Source organism: Lichenostomus cassidix, chromosome 1 (assembly GCF_008360975.1).
Source record: "Lichenostomus cassidix isolate B80296 chromosome 1, HeHo_3.0, whole genome shotgun sequence".
Lineage (NCBI taxonomy): Eukaryota > Metazoa > Chordata > Aves > Passeriformes > Meliphagidae > Lichenostomus > Lichenostomus cassidix.
In genome coordinates, this window is record NC_139479.1 from 48,428,232 (window position 1) to 48,454,623 (window position 26,392).

At 42.2% G+C, this 26,392-nt stretch overlaps 1 protein-coding gene across 1 annotated transcript in view; it reads left to right on the forward strand.

The window, feature by feature from the left end:
- The first annotated feature begins 366 nt into the window (after positions 1-366).
- The window catches only part of LOC146444634 (E3 ubiquitin-protein ligase MYCBP2), a 99,466-nt gene continuing 73,440 nt past the window's right edge, over positions 367-26,392 (forward strand). The window contains exons 1-2 of the mRNA XM_085049525.1: positions 367-1,096; positions 23,625-23,700. Coding sequence (XP_084905651.1) covers positions 825-1,096; positions 23,625-23,700 — 348 coding nt within the window. The 5' untranslated portion in view covers positions 367-824. The remainder of the gene's footprint in view (positions 1,097-23,624; positions 23,701-26,392) is intronic.

Genomic DNA, 26,392 nt, shown 5'->3' on the forward strand with positions numbered 1-26,392 from the left:
ACTAGAGGTGTGCAGGGAAAGACTGGACATGACACTTAGTGGCATGGTGTAGTTGACAAGGTGATGGCTCGGTCATAGGCTGGACTCGGCGATGTGTGAGGTCTTTTCCAACCCAACTGATCTTGTGACACTCATTCCGAGCAGGGCGGAAGGGAAGTTCCGTGCAAACCCCCGCCTGCAGGGCCCGTGCAGCCCGGCCCCGCTCGGTGGCGCCCCGGGGGTGGCACTCTGTCCCCACTGTCCCTCCGTCCCTCAGCCCCGCGGCGCTGCCAGCCGCGCGCAGCAGGTGCTCCCGCCCGCCCATCCCGGATTTCCCGGAGGCCGCGCGGGCCGGGCGGGGCGGCGCATGCGCCCGGCGGCCGCGCTGCCCGCGGGAGAGAGGCGGGGCCGGGGCGGCCGTGCGGGGAGAGGGCGGCGGCAGCGCCGAGCACAAACTCCGGAGGGGAAGCGGCACCGCCGGCCTCCGCCCCCCGCCCCCACACACACACCCTGTAGCGGGAAGGGGGAAGCGAGCGGCCCGCCCCCCCCCCCCTCTCCGGTCCCGGCGGTGCACGGTCCTTCCCGGGACTCGGAGGCGGCGGGCGCTGCGCCCGGGGTGGAAGGCGAGCGGCGGGCAGCTGGGGCCTGGAGCCGCCGCTGGAGGAGGAGAAGAGCGGGGTGTTCCCGCGGCGCGGGTGGATGCGCAGCCTGAAGGGCGGCTCCTGCGGCGGCTCCTGCGGCCTCCCCATGGCCGGGCCCCGACGGTGAAGGCAGCGGGAGCCGCCTGTGTCCGCGCCGCGCCAGGAGGCGGCGCCGCCGCAAGCAGGGGGCGGGCGGGGAGGGGGATGAGCAGCGCCGCAGCCGCCGCCGCCTCTGCGGGAGCCGCCGCCGCCTGCACCGGGGCCGAGCGCGGCTACTCCTTCTCCTCCGGCGGCGCCGCTCCGGCCATGGGGCCCGAGGAGGGCTCGGCCGGCGGGCTGGGAGCCCTGCCCGCGCCGCCGCTGGGCTGCCGGAGCCGCTACCAGCTGCTGCTCTCCGGGAAGGCCCTGGCCGACAGATACCGGAGGATTTACACGGCGGCGCTGAGCGACCGTGAGCTGGGGAGCCACCCGGGCAGGTAACGCGCGCCGCGCTCCCTCCCGGGCCAGACGCGCAGCCCCCGCCACCCCTCCCATCGCCGGCTGGGAGCGGCCCGGCGCGTGCACCTTCCTCCCTGCCGGCAGCCGCCCTCATCCTCCTCCCCGCCCCCGTGCCGGGCAGCGCGGCTGTCCCCGCTGCCATGTGGCCGCTGCCGCCGCGCCCCGGGGGACGGACGGAGGGAAGGGGCGGTGATGTAACCCGGCGGCTGCCCAGGTGCCGCCCGGGCCCCGCCGCTCGCTTGGCCGGCGATACCGCGCAGATGGCGCTGCCGCCCCCTCTCCTGTGGCCCTCCGGGGGGGAGTTACCTGTGCCCGCCCCAGTGTGCGGCGCAGCGGATGGAGAGTGTCCATTCTGAGCGCCCGGGCAGACCTCGCTCCGGCCAGCCTTGCCGGAACGGGCTCAGCCCCGTGGTGTCTCCCGAGACGGGCTGCGCAGGGCACCCGCGGGTCCCGCTGGCGGCGTTACCCGAGCGAGAGACCTCGGTGCTTTTGCCATGTGCTGGGGCTGCCTTTTAGCTGCCCTGCCTTTATTTTTACTCCTCCTCTTTAGGTCATCTTCCCCGTTTGCCATCGCCGTGTAGGCGGCCTCGGTATCTGGAGGGAGGCAGCGCCTTGCCGGGGGGTTGCGGGGTGCGGTGTCGCCCCGCCTGGTTCCCGAGCACCCCTCCCCCGGCGGATGATACCCCTCGGGCTCCCGTTCCCGCTCATGACAGCCTGCTGTGGGGCCTCAGCAGGGTGCCTGTTGCTCCTCTGGCCGGGAATGCCGCCCTGCTCTGCTCCCGGGCGGGGAGGGGGCTGCGGGCGGCGAGGGCAAGCCGCCCTTTCCCCGCAGCCCCCGGCCGGGCGGACCCTGCCGGCCGCGGCACGGTGCCCGGCCTCGCTGTGTGAGGGGCTCCCCCGCGATGCCCGGCCGCTCCCCATTGTTTCCCTCCGGAGGTCGCTGAGGATGTGGATGACACGAAACCGGCACCTTCCTGTGTTCTCAGCCTCTGCTGCTCTTGAGGCTGTGGTGTGGGTGGCCGGGTCGTAAGGCGAGTTTTGAGTCACCGTTGTTTTGAGTTTGCAAACGGTTGTAAAGCACGAGGAGGTTTGCTTGCTTGGCTTCTTTGGGTTTTTGTCAGTCGGACTTGACAGCAGGTCTTAACCCCCACCACGCCTCTCCCCTAAAAGGCTATGTCTAGAAGTGGAATTAACATAAGAAACATAACTTTCCCAATTTGCTTATAGTAAACGATGGAGACGTGGGCTAATAACATGGGTGTTTGACATCTTTGCAATTTGACTTTTTTTTCAAAGGGTATGATGGGGAAACTAGTTCTTCTTCCCCCCCTGCAGACCTGCAAGTTTTCTTACTCCATATATTCCTTAGTCAAGTGCTTATATTTTTTCCATTAAATCTTCTCTTCCTGCTATTGAGCTTTGTTTTGTTTAATCCCAGGACTGCAAGTGCTAAATGTAAGGATACTACTAAATGCTAGGAAATCAGCTGTGCAGTTGCTCCTCCGTGCTCAGATACCTGTCTGACTTTTGCCCTGAGGGGTCTATATTTTTTGAAGCCGTAGTTTTGAATTAGTCCTGTCCTCCATGTATTTTGGTTTCAGAATGATTCAACTGGTATCCCTTATACTTAAAAATGTAGAAAATACTAGCTTTAGGTGGGTGTAAATGGTAGTGCTTCTTTTAATTGGTGTTTCTGAAGTCAAATCAAAGACAGACTCCTTGTACAGAGTAAACAAGTTATATTAGGCTTTGGCAAGTAAATGACAGCTAGTTAATAGTGGTGAATACAACCAATATGTAGTGTGGGACTTTTGAGAGGAGGAATATTTGATAATTATCTAGTTTCCTGCTACCACTACCCCCAGTATCTTAAATGTCAGACTGATGGTAGCCGAGATACTGCTTGTGATCTCCACCCTTTCTCAGTATTGGTGTCAAAATACTGCAATTTGAAAACTTCAGCCACCTGGTAGACTCAAACAGAAATGGTCAAAAATGCTTTTTTTACAAAAATAATAAAAATTCCAAATATTTTCCAAAGAAAGGCTTTAAATTCAATTGTGGCTGCATCTAGTTGCTATGGTAGAAAACAGTGCCAGACAAATTTTTTGGAGCTTAAGATAATACAGTTTATGACAGGAATCTTAACTTGATTTATATATGTATGGAAAATCTGAAGCCTCTTAATCAGTAAGATTGTCAGTAAGAGTGTTTGAAATGTCTTGAAGTAGCTGGAAAAAAGCTAAACAAATTGGCTTATCAACAATAATAAAACTTGCCCTGTGTTCCAAGAAGACTAATTTGAAAAATGGTAGTGCAACCTATTTGCAATATGTTGACGTAGAATTTTTGCTTCAAGTCTGCAAAATTATACTCTGCACTTCATGGGCCGTGACCAATGCCTGCCTCAGTAAGTGTTTCTATTCCAAACCTAACTTAAATGTTTATGAAGAGCTGGCAAGCAGTATGAAAATGCTTGTGTGTAGACAAGGAAATCAAACATAGTGGAGATTATATGAAAGTCACAAGATTAGTGTCACATTTGCAAGGTGTTTGTGCTGGCTGTCATCTGAAGGGATGAATATCACGTGTTGAGTAGGATGCAGTAATTGGCTTTGAAACAGAACCAGCAGTGCTTTGCATTTCCTCATGTGATCCAGGCTGCAGTGTCATGGACACTGGTCTCCAAAGGAGGTGGGGCAGTCGGTGTGCTTGCTCCCCCTGCCACGCTGACATAATACTTATGTAGTGTCCTGCAGTAACAGATTAGAGACTCACTCTGGGTTAAAATTAACTTGGCAAAACTCGTTCGTTGTAATCTGGACTAATTCCCTGATCTGGCTCACCTTGTGATTGCACTTGTGACAGCATGAGGTGAAGGGTTGCACAAAGATTTTTGTGTACAGAGAGGCGGGAACAAAGCAACTTGTTTTTGTCACCCATGCTAGCCTAAGAATTTTATGAAAGGAAACAGAAAAAAGTATCTAATTCTGCAATTTAACATGCATTTGTCTTTTCTCAGATAACAATCTTAAGGGTCGGTTACAGTGCTACATGCAGTGGGAAATTTACTTGTCAATTTCAGATTGGTGTGGAAGAAAAATCTGCTCTGAGCATGCTGCTTAGTTTGTGGTCTCTACTTTGTGGCCACTGGAATATTTGAAAATAATTGGTAATTGCATAGTATCTAGTGTAGCCATTAAAGTCTGTAAAACACTAGTAGGAGGTATGGGCCTCTTTATAGGGCAAGTAAAAAATCAGTGTTAGACTGTTGTCTTGTATGCTGGGTTCTTGGTGGACAAAACTGGAAGTCTGTACTGGTTTTAGTACTGTACCAAAGATCTGTATTTGCAAAGTTAGGTATTCCTGTTTCTCACATTTTTGCTGTCTTCAAATACGCATTTTTTTTTCTGTAGTATAACTTAATCCTAACAAACATCCCTATCTATCTGAATTGGTGCTATTACTGCTTGGGCATCTCAGGGGGCTTCCCTGAACTGCCAGTCCTTTACTATTCCTTCACCCTTTCACCTATTTATGTACTACCAGAATTATCAGTTATGCTCAGAATGTTCTTTGAGACTTTTTGTCAAATATGGACAGCTATGTCAATTTGTAATTGCTTTAGTGTGGCCTGTTTTGTAATGGAAGTGTTCACTGTGTAATTTGGACTAACTTGAAATTGTTATGTTACAATGGCAATATACTCTAAAATGTCACTAAGTTCATACTCATGCCAAAATGACCATTATTTTGTTGACCATTATTTTTGTTGCCTCCCAACGTAGATCCTTTAAAGAAGAAAAGATTCTGTTTGTGTTGTGGTCTCTAGTGTTGTGAAGTGGCCTGACCGAGATGAGGAGAAATTTCAGTGATGACTGGAATGTAGGATTTCTTATATTAACCAGAAATTAGATGGCTGTTTTTCCTAGCTGTTTTGGCTGAAGAAGAGCCAGCCAACTCTATTTCACATTGTTTCAACTGGACGATTATAGCAAATTTTGAAAGCAGGCCATTCATTCACACTTGTAACTGTAAATTGTATATCTTCTGGACATCAGGTTGTTCTTCAGGCTTCTTAAAATCGACAGAGTCTTGCCTTATACCCTTATTTATGCTCAGTAGTGCAATGCTTATTTGGGATGTTTCAAGTATATATACTTGAAAATTTAGTGGAGAAATGCTACTGAATGTTCAGCTTTGCCTTGCCAGGTTTTAAAGAGTTTGTAAAAACTATGGTTAAGTAAAGTTAGGTATATGAGATCTGTTAATTTGACTGTTGGTACATCAGAAAGCCTTAATTTCTTGACATCTGAAGCCTTTACAAAAGCTGTTAGGTTTTTTGGTTTGGCACTTGTTGCTCTTTTAATATGGAATAATAGTTGCGAAGAGTTTGAAAGCATTCATTTGGTTGAAAAAATAAAGGTTATGTACATAAAAACTAGCAAAATGATAGTGGTATTATACTACCTACTACATTTTCCTCCTTATTTGTCTGCAAAGGTTTGCTCCATAAGTCCTTTCCAACTGATATATTCTAATCTTATTCTATTCTCGTCTGTTTTTCAGTTCTTATGTTCTGTAATTGTAATTTTACAAAAAAATGTTCAAGCCTTGTGTAAACTTAAAACTTTATTTAATTGGAAAATTGATGTGCTGTTGAGTCTTAGATTAAGCCGTGCATTAGAAGAGCTGATGAGAGTTGCTGTCTGCTTTTTAGCTGCAGGGTAGTAATAATTTAATACTGTATTGCCCTATTGGTTAATGGGGATTAGCAAATTACTAAAATGGTATATTTTTGCTTCTTTACTTTATATTCTGTTAAGGAAAACAGTTTTATGTAGTAGTTCTTTAAAATACCTCTAGTAGTCTCTTAGTCTAACGTAGTTGTATTTGTTCAGTATTGGTTTAGAAAACATGATAGAAGCTGGACAGACCCCAATAGTATTATATTGAGAGGCTTAAGATGTACATTTTATTTGTGTGTGTATATATATATGTATCTGTAAATAATTAAACATAAGTAATGTGAAAAATTAAAACACAAATCCATGGTTGATTGTGGGTTTTTGGGGTGTTCTATTTTTTAGTTTAAAGTGGGAGGACATGCCAGTTAAAGTTTCAGTTTGTTACACAATCTGCTCTGGCACACTGATGGTCTGTGGAGTGGCAAGTTTAGGCAGTTAAGGTTGGACTGCAGTAATTTAATAAGTCACTGTTCCTCACTGTTAGCCATGTTAAATGTAGTAAATGTGTTTCCTTCATACTTAAAAGCTTGATGTTGAATTTATGTTTCTGGTATGTTAACTATCAGCTGTCAGGGTTTAGTTTTGGTTTTTCTCCCATATTATGATCTTTCTCCTGGCCAAAATATTTTGAAGGATTTTTTAGTAAATTCTCCTTGTGACATATGACTATGTATGTTTTGCCAAACTCATGATATAAAGACTATTGATGTCTTTATGGAAAGCACATGTGATGTATCAATAACACAGTTTTTGTACTTTATGCAAACTGTTTTCCTAATCCTTAGTTTACTTTGAAAAATTGATCCCTTACAGCATGACTTTAACACATGGTTACATTTTTGTCTTTTCTTTCTTACCTTGCTTGCCATTAAACACTGCTTTGTGCTAAGGTGCTGACTGAAATAGTACTCCTGTAACTAACTTAATTAACTTGAGTTTTTATATTGTAAATACACTTCGGAGCTGATCTATTCCAGTGCTCTTTCCCAGCCAATTCCTATCATTGTGCCCATTCAAAGGATGAATACTAGAAATCAGCACGCAAGGGTGGGCTCCATCCATATGTGTTAAGGCATGTGGTTTCTGTACTTTCAGATTTAGTGTTTCATGTGTTTTGAAGCACATTAATATGCTCTATATGTTTTTCTTCTTAGTATATCATAGTAAATAGTATGTTACAAGTCATTCCCTTTCTTCAGACTGATGAATGTTGTTGAACTTAATTACATGAACTTATACTGGATGCAAAGAAAGAGCTATCATTCAGTTTATCTGTGACTACTTTAGCCTGAGAATACTGTTAGGATATTTATTTTTTTGTTACTAGTGTAATAAATCTAAATTTATGCCAGTTGTACACATGAGAAAAGAATCAAAAATTAAATTTCCTTGTCCCCATGTGAAACTGGAGATGTGTGGTTAGATAAATGCTGTTCCTTATTTTCATTTTCTTCCCTTAGCTTTCTTAGACTTGACTTGTGTTCCAGAGCATTATTGTCACGTGTAATGGATTTTGAACTGAGGGTTTTGAACTCTTGGAAAATTCTTTATAGATTCTATGAAAGGGTGTTGTGGTTTAACCTCAGTGGGTAGCTAGGTACCACACGACTCCTTGGTTATTTCCCCCTGGAGTGGCATGGGGGACAGTTGGAGGGATAAAAGTGTGAAAACTCACAGGCTGAGGTAAAGACAGTTAAGTAAATAAAGCAGAAGCTGTGTGCACAAGCAAAGCAATAGAAGGAATTAATGCACTGTTTCCCATCAGCCATTTGATGTTCAGCCATCTTCAGGAAAGCAGGGCTTCATCATTCCTGGTGACTTGGGAAGACAAATGTCATAACTCTGAATGTGTCATCCCCCCACTTCTTTCTTCCTCTCTGGTGTATATACTGAGTGTGATGTCATATGGTATGGAATATCCCTTCGGTCAGTTGGATTCAGCTGTCCTGGTCATATTCCCTCCCAACTTCTTGTGCAGCCCCAGCTTACTTGCTGGCAGGGCAGTGTGAGAAACTGGAAAGGCCTTGACTGTGTGTAAGTGTTACTCAGCAACAGATAAAGCACAGGTGTGATATCAACACTCTTTTCATCACAAATCCAAAACATGCAAGTATGATAACAAGCTGCTTGGAAGAAAATTACCTTTGTTGTAGCCAAAGCCAGATAAGGTCAAAAAGTAGAAATCTGTTGTTTGTAGTTTAAATTCATAGGTGTTGTAATACTTAGATTATTTTGACCATGATATCTGTCAGTCTAGGAGAGTTTCTAGCTAAGAGTTTTACCCTCAGCAGGGTTAAAACTGAAGTTTTCCTCTTACTTCTCCATTGTGCTCCTTGTTGCAGTTGGTAACATCACTCATCTTTTCTATTGCTGAGCCTTTAAGCCAGCAACTGTGTCTATACAGATCTGCAGCCATTCATTTATGTTATGCTGAAATGAGCTTGTTGTTAAATAAATACCTCATTCTATTTTTATTATTTCAGCCTCTTTATTTTGTTTCACTTCATTATATGTAGTTACTTGTGACTTTGCTATCTGATTTGACCTTGCTTTTCTCTCCCACTATCCAGTGCATAATTCTTTCCAACAGATGTGCTCATGCATCTTCATTATACTTGTATGTTTTCAGAGTAGTCATGTCTCTATTCCATTTCTCTTCAAACCAATCAATTCTCTATCCCGTTTTATTTCTAGAATATGCTTTTACAGCTTTGTGTTCTACCCTGTATAACGGGTGAGTTTTCAGTTGTTTGTGTGTGGTAGTTGTGTCTTCTGCTATTCATTGCAGAATAAGTTAGAATTTCTTTGGTTTGCTTTTGATAGTAATCACTTTGATGTTATACTGTCATTAACCACTGGTAATGGGCTTGTTCTTAATAAGTACAGTTTTTCCTTGACTTCGTGAAGCATTTTTTCTAAATTAAAATTCTGCTGATATGATACTGTGTGAGATAGCTTTGTATACACTTTGATTTTGGTGGTTGTGTTTAGATAGGAGAGTGGCCAGAAGTGCAGATTCTGTCATCTTTGCTTTGGTTGAATGATTTTTCTAATGTAAAAAAATCCTAGAAATGTTTAAGGATAAATACTTTCCTCTACATTGAAAAACTTGAGGAAGAAGAATTTCCTTGCATGTGTTCTTGCCGATCTAATTTCATAGATAGCATTGAAGCAAATAATGAAAAATCAGATAATTACAGAAAAGAAACTCCATCAGTGGTTGTACTGAAACACATTCTCTTTGTGTAGAGAACACTTGTAGGGATGCTTTCTTTTGGGTTGCTTTTCCTTGAGACAGATTTATGCTGTTTCAGAAACCTTTTCACTTAAAAAGGGATCAGATCCTGTTTTGCACTTCTGTCATGGTTAAATGAAAATCAGATCCATTTTACTTGTGTGCTTAGGTTTCAGTTTAATTTTCAGAACCTGTAGTATTTGTGTTTCTTTCTGTATTGGAGATGCCTTAGGGTATTCCAGCAGCTGGAATTACCCCTTTCTTAAGCCTCCAGAATTTTGGCTTTCAGAAAAATGGTAGTTGTTAAGAAAGTTATTGTCATAGTGAAATAGTTCTCAGTTATGAAATTTATGTTTAAAAAGATGTGCAATTTCAACTTGCCAACAATAGCACATAAAAATCCCAGCTGGAATATCAATTAGTAAGGTGGCCTTTTTTCTTCTGTTCTGAGTTCTTTTAACCTTTTCTGATGCCTTAGAAGCCCAATGTAAACTTGTCCTACTAGTCTGCCTATGTTTTCCTCTAAGCCTGTGGTAATTGGATTGCAGCTGATGTTCCTTACCCCGATTTACGGATTTAGGGGACAGGATTTTGATGATTTTTCCATTTGTAGATATACTGCTTAAGCCCTGACTTTCCTTTTATTATTGGCATGGATGAAAATTCACGTCAGAATGCTTGATTAATTATTTAAAGAAGATCGTGTATAAGCTGGTAATGGCTTGGAGAGCGTACACATGGCTCTTTGAATGACAATTGAGTTACTGCCCATTTCACTAAAAATGTTAAATTTTAGGCTTACTCAATAAAAACACCAATAATTTTAAATATTTGAGGTTATCTAATAGACAATAGACAGATAATATTGTCAGCCATCAAAAACACTAAGCCTTTATTATTTGGGGAAAATATTTGTTGTGCTCTCAGTGTTGTTTTGAGGTCTGCCTATCAAGCTGAGCAGTTTCCCACTGTAATGATTCTCACAGCTGAATTCCTTAAAAATCTGTAGCCTTTGGTGAAAAGTAACTATTGGAAAAGTTATCTACAGATAAGCCCTTGGTGACAAGTAACTGTTAGAAAAGTAATCTACAGATACCTTCCAGGCAGGGAGAGCAGTGGATGTGCTGTACCTCATCTCGAGTAAGGCTTTTGACATTGTCTTTGTCAGCACAAGCTGACAAAGGATGGGTTAAATAAGTGGACAGTGAAGCAGATTGAGAAGTGGCTGAATGACTGAGCCTAGAGGTTTGTGATCAGTGAGATGAAGTCCAGCTGGAGTCAAGTCATCAGTTGTGTATCCTGGAAGCTGATACTGAGGCTGTTTGTCATCTTCATGAATGGCCTGAATGCTGGGACAGTGTATCCCTGGCAAGTTCACAGATGGTACCAAACAGGGAGTTGCTCATATGCCACATGATTGTGTTTGCATTCAGAGGAATCCTGCCAGGCTGGAGATTTGGGCTGAGTGGAACCTCAAAGTGCAGCAAGGGGAACTGCAAAGTCCTGCATCAGGGATGAGATAAGATCAGGGGGGCTGACTAGCTGGGAGACAGCTTTGCAGTGAAGTACCTTGGTGTATTCGTGGGCAACAATCTGTGTGCCTGTAACGCACTGGCATGGCAAAGGAAGCAGACAGCCTCCTGGGCTGCATTAGGAAGAGTGTTGCCAGCTGATTGAAGGAGAGGCTCTCTGCTTGGCACAGGTGAGGCTGCACCTGGAGTGTCCACTTCTGCACTTCCCAGTAGAGGAGAGAGGTACTGAAGAGAGTTCAGTACAGGTCCATGTAGGTCATAAAGGATCTGAAGCTTTTTTTGGTGAGGAAAGGCTGAGAGGGCTGGGACTATTAGCCTGGAGAAGAGAAGGTTCAGGAGTGATTTTGTTCATACAGGAGAGAATGAAGAAGGGAGAGCCAGATGTTTCTCAGTATTGCCCCTGTCAGAGCACTAATTTTGTACAAATTAAAAACCGTGAAATTCCAGTGCATTCTAAGAAAGCAATTCTTGACCGTGGGAAAGGTCAAGCACTGGCGTGTGCTGTCCAGAGACATTTAATATCTCCTTGGAGGTACTAAAAATGCACATGGTAGTGGGCGACATACTGTCTCTGACACTGCTTGAGCAGAAAGTTTGATAGAATCAGACACAGTTGAGGTTGGAAGTGACTTCTGAAGTTCATCTGGTTCACCCCCCTGCTCATACAGGGCCACCTGGAGCCAGTTGCCCAGGATCATGTCCAGATGGCTTTGATTATCCACAAAGGTGGAGACTTCACAGCTTTGCTGGCAACCTACGCCAATGCTCAGTCACCCTCACAGTAAAAAAAAGTGTTACCTTAACAGGGCCTTAATAACCTGAATGGTTGTGTGATTCTATAATTCTTAGGAAAATAGACCAGAAGGAGAAAGGAACTATATGAAGTTCATTTGTCCTCTGAGAAGAGGTGTCACAGGGAACATGTATCACAGTGCTGAACAATCAGATCTTGCAGCAGAGCTGTATTATAAGATAGTGGTCATTGTGTTACTGGAAACAGAATCATTAAATAGTTTAGGTTGGAAAACACCTTTGAGATCACTGGGTTCCACTGTTAACCCAGTACCGCCAAGTCCACCACTAAACTGTGTCCCTGCGTGCCACATCTACACACTTTTTAAATACTTCTGGGGGTGGTGATCCTAGCACTTCCCTGGGCAGCCTGTTCCAGTGCTTGAAAACCCTTGTGGTGAATAATTTTCCCCGAATATCCAAACTAAACCTTCCCTGGTCCAGCTTGAGCACTCTTGTGCTGTTGCTGGTTACTTGAGAAAAGAGACTGATTCCCACCTGGCTACAACATTTTTTTGCGGAGTTGTAGGGGGGAATAAGGTCTCCTCTGAACCTCCTTTTCTCTGGGCTGAACAACCCCAGCTCCCTCAGCCATTCCTCATGAGACTTTCTCCAGCCACTTCACCAGCTTTTATGCCCTTCTCTGGGTGCACTCCAGCATCTCAGTGTTTTTTTTTGGAGTGAGGAGTCCAAAACTGAATTCAGGATTCAAGGTGTGGCCTCACCAGTGCCAAGTACAGGGGGGTGATCACTGCCCTGGTCCTGCTGGCCCTGCTATTTCTGATAGAGGCCAGGATGCCATTGGCCTTCTTGGCCATGTGGACACTCTGCTGGCTCATATTCAGTTGCTGTCAACCAGCACCCCCAGGTCCTTTTCTGATGGGCAGCTTTCCAGGCCTTCCCCCAGCCTGTGGTGCTGCAAGGGGTTGTCGTGACCCAAGTGCAGTACCTGGCGTTTGGCCTTGTTGAACCTCACATTTGGCTCAGACCAGCAAAGAGTATGCCCTCCCAAGCCATGAGCTGCCAGTTTCTCCAAGGAAATGTGGGAAACAGAGTCTAAAGACTTCATAAAGTCCAGGTAGACAACATCCACAGCCTTTCCCTCATCCTCTAAGTGGGACACCTGGTCATAGAAGGAGATCAGGTTGGTCAAGCAGGATCTGCTTTTCATAAACACATGTTGGTGGCCCTGGTCACCTGCTTATCCTATATGTGCCATGTGATGGCACTCAGGATAATCTGCTCCATAACCTTCCCTGGCACTGAGGGCAAGCTCACAGGGCTGTAGTTCCCTGAATTCTCCTTCTGTCCTTTCTTTTAGTTGGGTGGCACATTCACTGACTTTTGGTCAAGTGGAACCTCCCAGGTTAGGCAGAACTGCTGGTAAATGATGGAAAGTGGTTCAGTGAGCACTTCTGCCAGCTCCTGTGGTATTCTTTGATGGATCCCACCCAGCCCCTCAGACTTGTGTGTATCTGAGTGGTGTAGCAGGTTGCTGACTATTTCTCCTTGAATTAGGAGGGCTGAATACCCCGAGAACACAACTGGACTGAGGCAGAGAAGGTATTAAGTACCTCAGCGTTTTCCTCATCTTTGTCCCTATGTTTTCCCCCACACCCATTAAAGGATGAAGATTGTCTTTGCCCTTCTGCTGTTGTAAATATGTTTTTAGAAACATGTATTGGACCTTCATGCTGTAGCTAGATATGAGTGAAGGGAATATGAGAAGAACTGAAAAGGTAGCAACAGTTACAGTTTCAGGTAAGACAAAGCCGCATATTTGTCCAGGCATTCTTGTAGGAAGAACTGCATGGTAACAAAATCTAAATGTAATTATTTATTATTTAGAGTAATCATTTATTATTTAGAGTCTTTTTGAGGTGGTTTAAGGTGTTTTGTGTGTTAAAGTGGTGTCTAGTGGCAATTAAGCCCCAGTTTGGGGTTATCACTGCTAAAATCTTAGCTTGCCTCTTCTGCAGTCTTTTGGGAGTAAATACCATATTCAAACTTTTAATATATCGCAACAGGCAAAAATATGGTTTGTGAGCCAAGTGTCATGCAACTGAGCTACTTTGGCTGTGATTTTGGCAGAAGCAGTATGTGTTATTTTTCCTATCCTGCTTGCAACTGTGCAAAGAGGAAGGGAAGGTCAAGCAACTGCTTCATGGAAGTATTTTTTGTGAAGTATTTTACAAAGCAATTGTTCTCTTTTCAGAGATATTCTAAAATCCAGGGATACTAAAAAGTGTTCGCAAAAAGCATTTTTTTTCCTCAAGTGTTCTGTAGATTTTGTTGCCAAATTGCAGTTAAAGGATTTACTGTATTTATTTCTTCAGAAATCAGTATTCTTGGGTTTTTCCTATCTGTGATTTGTAAAATTTTGGGTCAGATTTTGATGTAAGTATATAATATAGTATATACTTGGAGCATGTTTATTTCTTAAAACTTGCCGGTGCTTATTTTGGCATTACACTGAGAGTTTATATATTTGTATGATACACATTTGTGTGCCAGGTTTCAGTTTAAATGTATGCATTTTGTTCCCTGTTAACTATTTTATGGCAAGTTCTTTTGGAAACTTGATAGGTATTGCTGTAGGTGATATGAAGAATAAAGCGTTATAAAGCTCTTGGAGCCATTGTTTGGAAACAGGCATTTTGTTTATCTAGAGGAGGAGATTCGGGGTTTTGAGTGATTTATTTTCGTTCTTCATTCTTGCAGCCTACTGACACTGTCCTTATGTGTTGCAAGTGTGCTGGGTGTTTTAGCAGTAGAAGGAAAGATAAGTGTGTTGGCTACTCAGTTGTAAATGGAAGGTATCTGCAAGGACAGAATGTTAAGCATGGGAAGCCTTAGGAAAGTTCAGTTGCAGGGTACTTCAACAACCTCTGAATGTCATGAAACATTTGCTGGGTCCCCTTGACGTGAGCCACTTTGACACTAATTGGTAGGATTGTGTTGGAGTGAGTTTGATGAAGAAACACAGAAACGAGGACAGAATTACGAGTTTGGTATAGGCTGGACCTAACACTTGCGGCATTTTCTGAGCATCTCTCATTTTACAGTTACAGATGCAATGCTAAAGCACCTACCCTAAAGCAACAAATTCTGTATGCCAGATTTGGTTTGTAGAAGGTGTGTAGCGTTTGGTTTGGGTGAGTTGTTTACTTTGGATTGCTTTCTGGGACTTACTGTAAGGCAGTTTCTCATTATAGATGCGTAGAATTCTTGGCAGCTGAAATACCAGTGCAGAGATCACACTGAGATAGAAGAAATCAAAGAGAATTTTGTTTGCAAGGACACACTACATCCCTAAATATGGGAGATGTTGTGTATGGAGGCTCTTAAGAGTAGTTGCTTTCAAAAAAGGTGTTGCTTCAGTTCATTGAAGTAAGGCTGCTGACGCTGAAGCTTGTGTACATGTGGAGAGGTACCATAACATGGAGTGTGCAAGCAGCAACTTTAGTGTTTTGGGGCTAGGTTTGTTGGTTACATTTTGTCACATGGTACCTCTTCACCTCCTTGCCAACATCTAGCCTCCATGTAGTTTTCTTGACACTCAGTCCTCCCCTTGTAAAACCTCTTCTCCATCTATTGATTAGGCCTTTGAAGCTCTGCCCACTTCCTTTGTTCTGTTTCTTATCCTTGTCAACTCCTTCATGTGAGCTATTGGCTTGTATGTCCCAAGCTTCTCTGGAGCTTCCTCTTTGTTTTCCCCTTGGTGGTATGTTTGCCAGATGCTTCTCAGTTGTTGACAGCAAGTCTGGATGTACTTTAAAATGGTCCCACAATTTTGAGATCTGTTTAGGTCTTCTGAGCAGACTTGATAACACTTTTTTCTTTAGTATTCCCTTTCCTTTATTTTGAAGCTCTTATAGGAGAACTTCTGTAGCAATGAGATTAGTGTATAGTAAGTTTCTTGCTGACAAGTGAACTGATATTTATCAGCTGTAGTTTTCTGTATTTGATACTAAGTTGCCTTGAAGCTGGATTATAAATTTAACAACTGTTTTGGAGCACTTCAGAGGACAGGAGTAAATGGTCTGGGAAATAAGGAAGCCCAGCAGAGTCTGCAGTTGCTTTAATGTCTCTCCATAATGGTTTTGTTCTTTCTTTGTGTGATCAAGAGTCAGATAGATTATCTCCTTACAGAAAAGAAGGAAAAAACCTCAAAATGCACATTGTTGTGTTTCATCAAAAGAGTATCTCCTGGTTTTCTGTACAGCAGGAAAGTCTGATGCAGATCTGATGGATCTTATTATTGCAGACCAGTTAGTATAGAAGAGCTCTTACTCCAGCCTTGGGCCTGCCACCAGGGAGCATGGACTCCAGAACTGGGCCCATGGGAATCTCGTAAGGTTTAACAAGGCCAAGTGCAAGGTGCTCCACCTGGGTCAGGGCAACTTTCGGTATTAACACAGGCTTGGAGATGAACAGATGGAGCAGCCCCCTGCAGGAAGGATTTGGGGGTGCTGATGGAGGAGAGACTGGACATGAGCTAGCAGCAATGTGTGCTCACAGTCCAGAAAGTCAAACGTCCTGGGCTTCATCCAAAGCAGTGTGGGCTACAGGCCCGGAGAAGGGATTCTACCCCTCTGCTCTGGTGAGACCTCACCTGCAGTGCTGCATCCAGATCTGTGGTCCCCAGCACAAGAAGGACACAGAACTGTTGGAGTTGGAACTAGATGATCCTTAAGGTCCCTTCCAACCCAAGACATTTTATAATTCTATGATTTTCAAGCAGGTGAAAGTGAGAAAAGCAGATGTTGCCCCTGATGTCTCATTGTCTAGACTGCATCCTTCCTCAGTTACAGTTTTTAGGTGTGTTGCCTTCCACCGGGTGATTTGGCTGCCTCTGTTCTAGACAAAATGAATATAAAGAATATTTACAGCTACACAAGAACCCACCCTGGAGACGTGCTGTGAAATGATTGTCGAGGGGGAATACTGCAAGAACAGGTAGTAGCTGTTGCTCTGCATCTGGATCTGTCCTAGGTCCTGAACTGTATAGTCTCTGACAGTTTCAGCTTTGGAATTGAAATTGTAGATGAAAACGTTAATAGAGGATGCAAAACTGATTGTAAATATTTAGTTTCAGAAAGTCCCACAACCAAACAAATAAGCAAAAATGTAAAAACTGCAATGAATAAAAGGTACCTAATGAGAGATTCTACACATTGTATAGAGCCATAAAGTGATTGTGGTTCAGAAGTAGCCACGCTATTGGAGTGTTTCAGATTTTTATTTCAAATTGTGAGAGATTCTTTTGCTTAGGAAACCTGAAGTTATTCTTGACATCTTCTTTGTATTTCAGGATTTTGTGACTTTTTTTAAACTTTCTTTTTTGTTGTTGTTTTCTCAAAAAGGACTGGTTACTATGAGAGAATAGTGAAATTAAATGTTAGTGATGTAAATGAGTTATAGTTTGGGCTGAAGGAACTGAGACTGCTTAATTGTCAGAAGACTCATTTCTCCTCTGAATTGAAAAAAAATTCAAGCTAGCTGTGGAAAAAGAGAAAAATAAGCTGATTCTTCTGTGATAAAGACATGAAAATTAGTATTTAATTGCCATAAAGGCAATTTATAAAAGACCTCAAAAAGTGTTTTCTAGTGGGATTACATTGGACATGGTGGGAGTGTGATCATTGGCAGTGTTTAATATCTTTCCAGGGGAAATACCTGTTGGGAATGCAGTAGAATTTGACTAGAATCACAGAATCTGCTGAGTTGGAAGGGACCCACAAGGCTTGTGGAGTCCAGTTCCCTGTCCTGTACAGCACCATCCCCAAAAGTCACACCATGTGCCCAAGAGCATTGTCCGTATAATTCTTGAACTCTGTCAGGCTTGGTGCTGTGACTGCTTCACTGGGGAGCCTGTTCCAGTGCCCAAACACCCTTTTGGATGAAACACCTTTTACTGGTATCCAACCTGCCATTTCCTCAAGTCCTGTCACTGGTCACCAGAGTGCAGAGATCAGTGCCTGCCCTTCCTGTTCCCCTTATGAGGAAGTTGTAACTGCTGTGAGATCTCCCCTCAGTCTCCTCCAGGCTGAACAGACCAAGTGACCTCAGCCACTCCTCATACGGCTTCCCCTCGAGACCCCTCACCATCCTCATGGCCCTCCTTTGGATACTAACAGCTTAATGTAATTCTTGTATTGTGGCACCCAAAACTGCCCCCAGCACTGGAGGTAAGGTTGCCCCAGTGCAGAACAGAGCAGAGCAGGACAATCCCCCCTACCCAGCTGGCAGTGCTGTTCCTGATGCCACCCAGGACACACTTGGCCCTCGTGGCTGCCAGGGCACTGCTGGCTCATGTTCAACTTGCCATCGACCAGGACCCTCAGTTCTATACTGGATGAGGAAATGGAAAAGTTGATCTTTCGGGGTTCTTTCCAGACACTGTTTTTAATGATTCTAGAGTACCTTCCATTTGATAAATTATGTTTTAGATTTTTTGGCGATATGCACAAACTTTCTTTGAGAAAGTCTTGTAAAAGATCCTGTACAGTGTCCATGTTGATTTATCTGCACAGAGAAGCTCTTGATCATTGCATGGAAGCACGTTCTTTATCATGCCCTTCTTAGTGTACCTGTGGGTTTTGGTTATATACAAGAAAGTGAGGATCAATTCAAGTGACTGCCTTGTCTTAATGCAGGCATATATTTCAAGTGTGATAAAGTGGTCTTCATCCCTTGTTCTCTTGTTAGCTTTGTGTACTACTGTAGGTTTGATTATGCTGGCTAATTCCCATAGAAGTTGCTCTTACGTGTGATTTTGATGTCTGTTTGGTGATCCAGATGGTGAACAGATGAAAAGCTCAGTATGTCTCTACTTGGAAGCATAATCAGAAACATGGTGTGACACCAGGAGAAATCCAAAACTCAGAATGAGGAAAAAAAATACACTCTTTACACAATGTAGAAGCATGTTTATTGTACAGTCAAATTTTACTTTGTTTTATAAACAAACAGTGAAGGTCACAGAATAGTGAAATCAGCAGGAACTTCTGTAGCCTGTCTAGTGCTCAAAGTAGGGTCAACCAGAGCAGGTTGCTCTTAACATTGTCCAGTTGAATTTTCAGTATCTTCAGGGATGGAAAATCTGTGGCCTCTCAGGGCAACCTGTTCCACTCTTTGACCATTCTTACAGTTCTTAGGTTTAATTGGAACTTTCTGTATTTTTTTTTCTCCATTGTCTCTTGGCCTGTCACTGGATATTGCTTAGAAGAGTATGTTTCCATCATCTTTGCTCTCTCCTGTCAGGTATATATCCACATGGAGGATATTACACCCCCAGCCTCCCAGGTTTTCTCTTTTCCCAGCTAAACAATCTCTGCTTGCTTGGTTTCTCCTGATATGACAGATGCTCCAGTTGTTTAAGCATCTTAGTGGCCTTTCTCAGGACTCACTCCAGTCAGTGTCTCTTGTACTGGGGAGCCCAGAGCTGGTAATGGAGTTCCAGATAGAGCATTGCAAGTTGTGTGTAGAGCATGAGTCGAGTCCCTCAACCTGCTGGCATCAGCAAGCTCTTCTGCACCCCTTCCTCTCCGGGGAACTGTATCCCATGGGTTTTTCAAAGCAGGTTGATGAACTGACCAAAATCTGTTCTTATGAAATCTATGGTTGTGATCCTGCTTTTATCTTGCTCCCTTCTTGCAGGTTCCTGAACTTCACCTGCACCGTCACTGCATCCAGTAATGTGATGCTGTGATGAAAGACCATGAAACTTGATGGTGATTACATGAGTGATAACAGCTTGCTGTGTGGTCTGCTTGGCAATTTGAGCTTGGGATTTCACTTTGGGCTGTTCAGAAACAAATACTTCCTGCATCTTGTCCAGCCAAGTTGATCATCAGCAGCAATAGTTCACATAATGGAGGAAACAAAAGAATTGTTTGATACCACAAACCTGGCTGTTTCACTGTTTATTGAGTGGCTGCTGCCTCTTAAGCAAATTTCCACAAGCCCACGAATGTTTAAGCTAGCTGTTGAGTAAGCACTTATGGAAACAGAGTAACAGAATATATGTGTCATTTGGCAACTCTTTGGTAGACCTGTCCTGTCAACAGTATACTTCTTCCTATACCGTAAAGATGCTTAGCCCTTGAACCAGAGCAGCAAGCAAGTTTAGACAAATAGACTGAGTTAAAGTCACTTGGAAGTCTTAAAAAATGGAGCATGTGTTAGCATGTGATTTACTGAATTCACTAATTTTCCAAAGCTGTACTCAAGGATTTAATTAACAGCAGAACAACTGTGCCTAATGCTGTACTGGCTACCATGGTCCTGTTAACTTGCTTAGGTCAGACTGTATTTGAATAACCTTTTTGTTGTTCCTGTTCTGCCTCAGCAGCAGAGACAGAATAATATTTTTTCCATGCAGTAGACACACATTTGGTGTAACATACAGTCTAGAAGAGCTTATGCAGGTATAACACTAACATAATGGTAATCCATTTTGAGTAATTCAGTAACAGCATTGAGGGGAGGAGCACACAGTCAACATATAAAGCTTACGTCTCCAGTTAAGACGTCAGTTCCTTATGAATTGCAGTTCAGGACTGTTGGCACTTGGAGGGAGGGTCCTGTTTGCATTTTCTTGTCTCTTTTGAACAGAGTAAGAGCAATGGTGTTGAGACAACTGAACAACACCCCCCCCCCCCAATAATGCATCAAATATTCCAAGTACTAGATAATGCTACTTCTGGTTTAAGAACAAATAAACTAAGCATGCCTTTGCTTCTCCTAGAGATGCCACAAATCTGAATAGAAGTTGCAATCATATAATTTAACAGCTGTTTTACCTAGATTAAATTGTCAAGCAACTGGTTATTGGTCAGCCTCCCTTCCCCCCCCTTTTTCCCCCTTTTTGGTTTGAGGCAATTATTTTGTATTCCAGGGCTGAACATTTTAGAAGTTGTATTTTATTCTTAGCAGGTTTTTCTATAAAGGCTGTAATGGCACCATTCACACTTTTCTTGTGTCCATTTGCTACAAGTATTTTTTGTCAAGGTGTTTTTATGTTCTGTGCTTATTTGACTTGCACTTCCTTTGTGGTCCAGTTCAAAACTTGGTCTCCAGTGTTACAATGTCTTGAAGCAGTTTGCAGAAAACCTGCCTGAGATTTGCTGATAAGTGTTTGTTTTGTGTGAACTAAATGGTATCAACAGCTGAGTTAGAAGTTGAAGGCTAAAGGCCTCTGCCAGCGGAAGCAGATTGTCAGCATAGAGTATCAAGACCTTTACAAATGACAGCTAGCAGCAGTTTACAATTGTTAACCAGCAATATAATTAATAATTTAGCTAAAAAAATCCAGCTGAGCCGTATCAGATCTTGTTAATCTTTAGGCAGTAGAAGAATTGGGCTTATAATTAACGCATGTGGTTTCCAACAGGAAATTACTCATAATCTGCTTAACATTGTTTTCCATGAATATATTTACCCATGTTTTATACTTTCTTTCTGAATATTAAAACATCTTGGCATAATGGTATATAATGGTAGAACTGTGAAAAATGAAACATGTCTATGTTACATGCAGATACATTGTGAATATATCAGCTTTATGCATAGGAATGATAGGTTGTTTAGAACTATTTATACAATCAGTGTAATGAGGTATTTTTTATTTCTTAATTAATTGCTTACTTGTTCTGAAGGTTTATTTGGATATGGAAGAAAGTGTACTTTCCAACAAAAAATGGGGATTTTAGTATCCTTGAGGTTTTGTTTTTAGAAATATAGGGAGAGAAATGTGGATTCTTAAGATGGCATTTCTATCCCAAACTGTTTCCATGTAAAAAAATGGTTCAAGCCCAAAACTTACTGAAGATACAGACTGCCACAGTGGAGCAGTCAGATTGCACTGTTACTTGCAGCATCTTTAATGGTTGTTGTATGAATGTGGGAGATCTTAGCACCATCAGTAAACCCACTGCTGATCTTTCCTGTTTGCTAATTGGAAAAAACATTGTCAAGGTATCACTGACAAATGAAGGTAATCTGCCAAATGGCAGGGGTTTTGTTACTATGGAAGTGAGTACTAGTGGGAGGGGAAAAAAGGCTTAATTTGGGGGTTTTTCAGATGTATGCGTAAACACAAAAATACTTGCAAAGAATACCAGGACTGGTCCAGTGAAATATTTACAAGATGAAAAAGTGTTTATAATGTTTGCAGACTATAACAAATTTGGAGAGCTTTCAAGGATGTTGGCAGGAAGCGTTAAATTTGAAATGTCTTGTCAACTTCAGTTAGTATCTTTTAAAACGAAAAGGAAAAAGCTATGCTTATCAAGTTGTCTGTGGTAAGTGCAAATTGCACTGTGTTTAAAAGGCATAATTAACAGCACAGATAGATAAAGAGTATTGGAAGCTCAGTTTGGAGGTTTGCAGAAGAATGTCTTCCTGCTAGTCTGGGTTAAATAGCAGTCTGTTCTGCCATATTGCTGTGAAGCTGCCAAATAATACTTGGAATGCAGTTGAAAGTGTGACCTTGGAGGCATATGAAACATTTTGTCTTCCTCTTCCTAACAACAAAAACCAAGTACTGTTTTCAGGTTTGGTCCATGTGGTTTACTTGTGGTATGGACTGAGAAAGCCCAGAAGCTACTTTTATCTGGACTTTCTAACTGAAAGTTAGGGTACAAGTTTCATAAAAGGTTATTGAGTCCAGAGCAGAAGATTGAGAGGATACAGAATGGAAGGACCTGCACCCTTCTTCAGGGTTGATAGCAGAATAAGAAGTAGCTTGTATACTGTTATATATATATAGAAACTTTACTGTTAGGGGAACCTTGAGCAGTCATCTGCATTCTCTTTGTAAGCTTTGACTTCCTGGGGATGGTGGGGGAAGTCCCCCTCACTGCTCACTGAATCACTTCTCTTAACTCCAGGATAATGGTGTTTGTTCCTTATAAGAAAAGCGGTGAGCTGGTTTGTTTCCACAGGAAGTGTCTTGAGGAACATACTTTCCTCTTAATATAGGTCAAGAGGAGGAAAGTGGTGAAATTTATAGGAGGCAGCTTTCTTGGCATACTCTGCAGGAGTTCTTTGTTTGAGCTTGTATTCTCACTGCTGGTTCTTGGTCAGGCTTCAGTTTTTTTAACTTTTGACTTCTGGACCATGAGGCTTTATATTCTGGCAGTTTGAGTGCTGTACAGGACAGTAACCACTATGCTTTTAGAACCTCAAAATTTTTATTTAGAAAAAAGGTTGTGTGAAAGAAAATTAGGATTCTTCTGATTCTCAGTCTGTTACTGACAATGCAGCTTCTTGCTGCCAGTGATTTTCAGATGTCATAGTTTTATTTTCCAGCTAATCTGAACTGTAAGATACTTCAGTAATGTTTAAATGGTACAGAGGAATGTTAATAGCTGTTGCTTGAAGTCCTATATGCCCATTTTCCTTTGTTTTTGGAGGACTTATAATTTGAACAAACCAATAGGTTAAAAAGCATGCATCCCAGTAATCACGGTGATGGTGACAGAACAATTGTATGTGCTTATTGTGTATTTTTTTATATTGTGTCTTCTTTTTTCTCCCCTGGGTAGTAAAATGGAGGAGGAAAAGTATGGTAAGAATGAGGTTGTGGGCAGGAGAGGATTAGAAGAGCTTAGAGAAGTGTGTGTTAGCTAGATCTGTAATATAAAGGGATGGACATTAAGTCTACAAATTGAAGAAGGGAAAAGTCCAAACAAAATGTAAAGAAGCTGCAGTTTCTTCCATCAGCTGAATTTTTTGTCAAATTATGTATTTTTAAAGCTTACTTTTTGTCTTGGAAGGTTTGAATCTTTGTGTGGTAAAGGCTTCACAAAGCAGTGTTCTGTACTAACAGGCTATTTTACTGAAAGTTGTCAATGCTTGCTTCTAGCATTGCTGTGGCACTAACCAACTTGTAATAGAAGCAGAAGGATAAACCAGTAGAAAATTCAGGGACTTCCTTCTGTCCTAGCATATATTCTGCTTAAGTTGATGAGAGAAAGGCCTGTAACTCAGTGGAACATTAGGAAAGCATAATTTTAACTGCTTTGTATACTGATTTATACTCTGAAATTCTACCTGTGATGGTTCCCTTTGCCTAGGAGAAAAAAATTTTAGAGTGCTTCTGATATTTTTTCCCCCCTGTTTGTGCTTTTTACTATGGGGTACAGAAGGGAGTAATTTATTTTGCTCTCATCATTTTTCTTCTCTTTTTCAGAAGTAAGAAACTTTTTAGCAAGAAAAAGTTGAAAAGAAAACAGAAGACTAAATTGAAAGTAAAAACACGCAACAAGGTAAGTCCATAACTAACCTGACAAAGTTCTGACTCAAAAATGACAGTAATGTCAATTGAGAGGAATGCAAGAAAACTTAAGTGTGACTAACAATTTTAGAGGAATTAATAGTAGACCAATTGTCTGGTTACTGTGTTCTACATGACTTTGATACCAGTCTTAATCTTATTCAACTGTTTTTGCTGCTGATGTTCAACAGGAAATAATATGAGCAGCAGTTTTAGTTCTCCAGTTCCTAAACCATAAGTGTAGCTAAACGTATTGGTCTTAGAGGTAAATTTTGAGATCTGTGGCTAGCAAACAGTTAGAGACTACTGTTGCAAAGATTTGGCTGTATCGGCTAAAGGAGAAAGGGAGCATTCCAAGGACTCCTCCAAAGTTACCTTCTGAAAATTCCTCCAAAACAGAAAATGTAATAGATGATACCTAAGTGTTTCTGTTAATGTTTTCTCCCCATGTAACCCCTGCCTTCATTACTTTAAATGCATGGGAACCGTACAGTGAACTTGATAAAAATGTTTACATGCTTACTCTTTAGAGAGAATACATTTGTACAGAAGCAACACTGTTTTAGAATACTGGTTTGCTGCATTCTTTCTCTATTAGAGAGCCTTTATTTCTCTATTTAAGCTCAAGTCTTGGAGGGATTTTCATGAAGGCTTGCTGCCGGCATTAGGGCTTCTTCCTCATAGTTAGTAAAGAAAGAGCTCATTTCTGGAATGGTTCTGAAGGACAGAACCACTGAAATATGCAGTGAAAACACTTTCTAGTCAGTTGAATGTCCTTATAATACAAATTCACTGTAGAACAACTTGGCCATCTTATCCCTATTTGCCAAACCTCATGTAGTTACTGTATCTCAAGACAGATGACTTTGGGAGGGTGAAGCAAACCCTGTATCTGTTCATTTGGTATTGACTTTTTGGAGACTTACCAGATTATTCTGCTTATCTCGAGTAGTGCAGCTTCAGACTATGGTATAGAAAGGACTTATCTTCATTTCTGTTCTCAGCACTATGTAGGGAAATATTTGTGGTCCAAACTGAATTTCTCAGGACCTTTCTTCAATTGCTATGATATTAGAAGTTTTAGCCATGTCCTCTTCATGACTTTATCAGACCCACTGTCAACAAAGAAAACCAAGTTAGAAATTTGAAGAAATTTCGCAGAATGTAGTTAGTCTATGTGTTCTGTGTGGTGACAGAAACTTGTGCTTTTTAAAATAACTCTCCAGCTTTGGTTATTGTTACTATATAAAGGCATACCTTGTCTATCTGGGTCGAGGGGTCCTAGTTGAACTGCCAAGTTGAAAGCTAAATACAGAATGACTGTTCACAAGCTTAACAGTCAGCTGTGGTTCTTAGATTCAGTTGCATTGGATAAATGGAGTGGCAGGATCCTTTAGCCAAGTAGTGTGAACATATACCAAAGGCTAGTTCTTGTCAGTAGTTATAGATTTGGCACTAACTGATCATCACCTCATTTCCATCCCTATCAAGGGTTGTTCTCAAGATTTTTCTTGGGTTTAAGACAATTTCTACTTGAAGTATTGAGATTTTTATCTTTGGAAGGCATAACGGTTTTTTGCATGTCTTTCACCAATTCCATTATTCTAGACAGGCTCTGAGGCAGGCCAGGGCTGACCAGCAGAACGTTGGTCTTCATTCTGAGTGACTCAGGTGCAGAAAGGAACTCTGGCATATTCCTGCATAATGACAGAAAACTGTATTTCGTGAAAAATGTAGCTGAAAAGGGAAAGATAAATCCAGCTTCATATCTTCAGGTTATGAAGCTTCATTAACTGACAAAGTTGTGTGGTTTTGTTTTTTGGGTTTGTTTGTTGTTGGTTTGTTGTTGGTTTGTTGTGAAAGGTTTTTGTTTTGGTTTTTTTCAATTAACTTTTCAGTGCATCTCCCAGTGCTTTCTGTGGCAGAATCAGCACAGTCGTCATGTCATTTTTGCACTGGAATGTCTGAAAATGGATGTGTCTATTGTCAGGAAAATGTGAGCGTCCATTTGGAAGTCTTAAAATAGAGCAGATTGAAAAGTCTTTCACTATTGACGTTAGGAGCACTAGAGTTTATGTGCATCTCTTTATTTTTTGAAGAAACAGTTTTTTAGTCTGAACAGGGAAGGGAGCTTTCTCTTAAGAAAGGCAGGAAGGGCCTTACATTAAGAGTAAGTTGAAAGAACCCAAAAATTTATTTATGTCCTGTGCTTACTAAAAACGATTGAGTAATGGAAGAGCAGAGAATTTTAAAAGAAATGTGATTAGTGAACTGGAAGATTATTTCCACCATTTAAGCATTTAATGTTAAGAGAATATTAGGTATAGAACTAATTGGTGTTCCACACAGCCCAGTAGTTTGAAGCTTATTTCTGTTTCTAAGCTGGGTCATGCTATGATCACTGGTATTTAAACTATCACCAATTTTTGGGTTTGTGGTTTAGTATCTATTTTTTTAAATGGAGGTATGAAAGTTTTCCATGTGGTGTGGCATGTTTTGGCTTTAGAAATTCACTGCTGACATAAGTGACTTTTCATAGAAAACAAGTATCTGATTATTAGACATGGGTGTAGCACCTTGGATTCCAGTCCCTGCCTTCCTCCCCCTTTTTTTTTCTTTTGGCAAAAACTACCACCAGAAAATTTTAAGGTGCTGTGACTTTTCTCAACTCTCTGAATACTGCT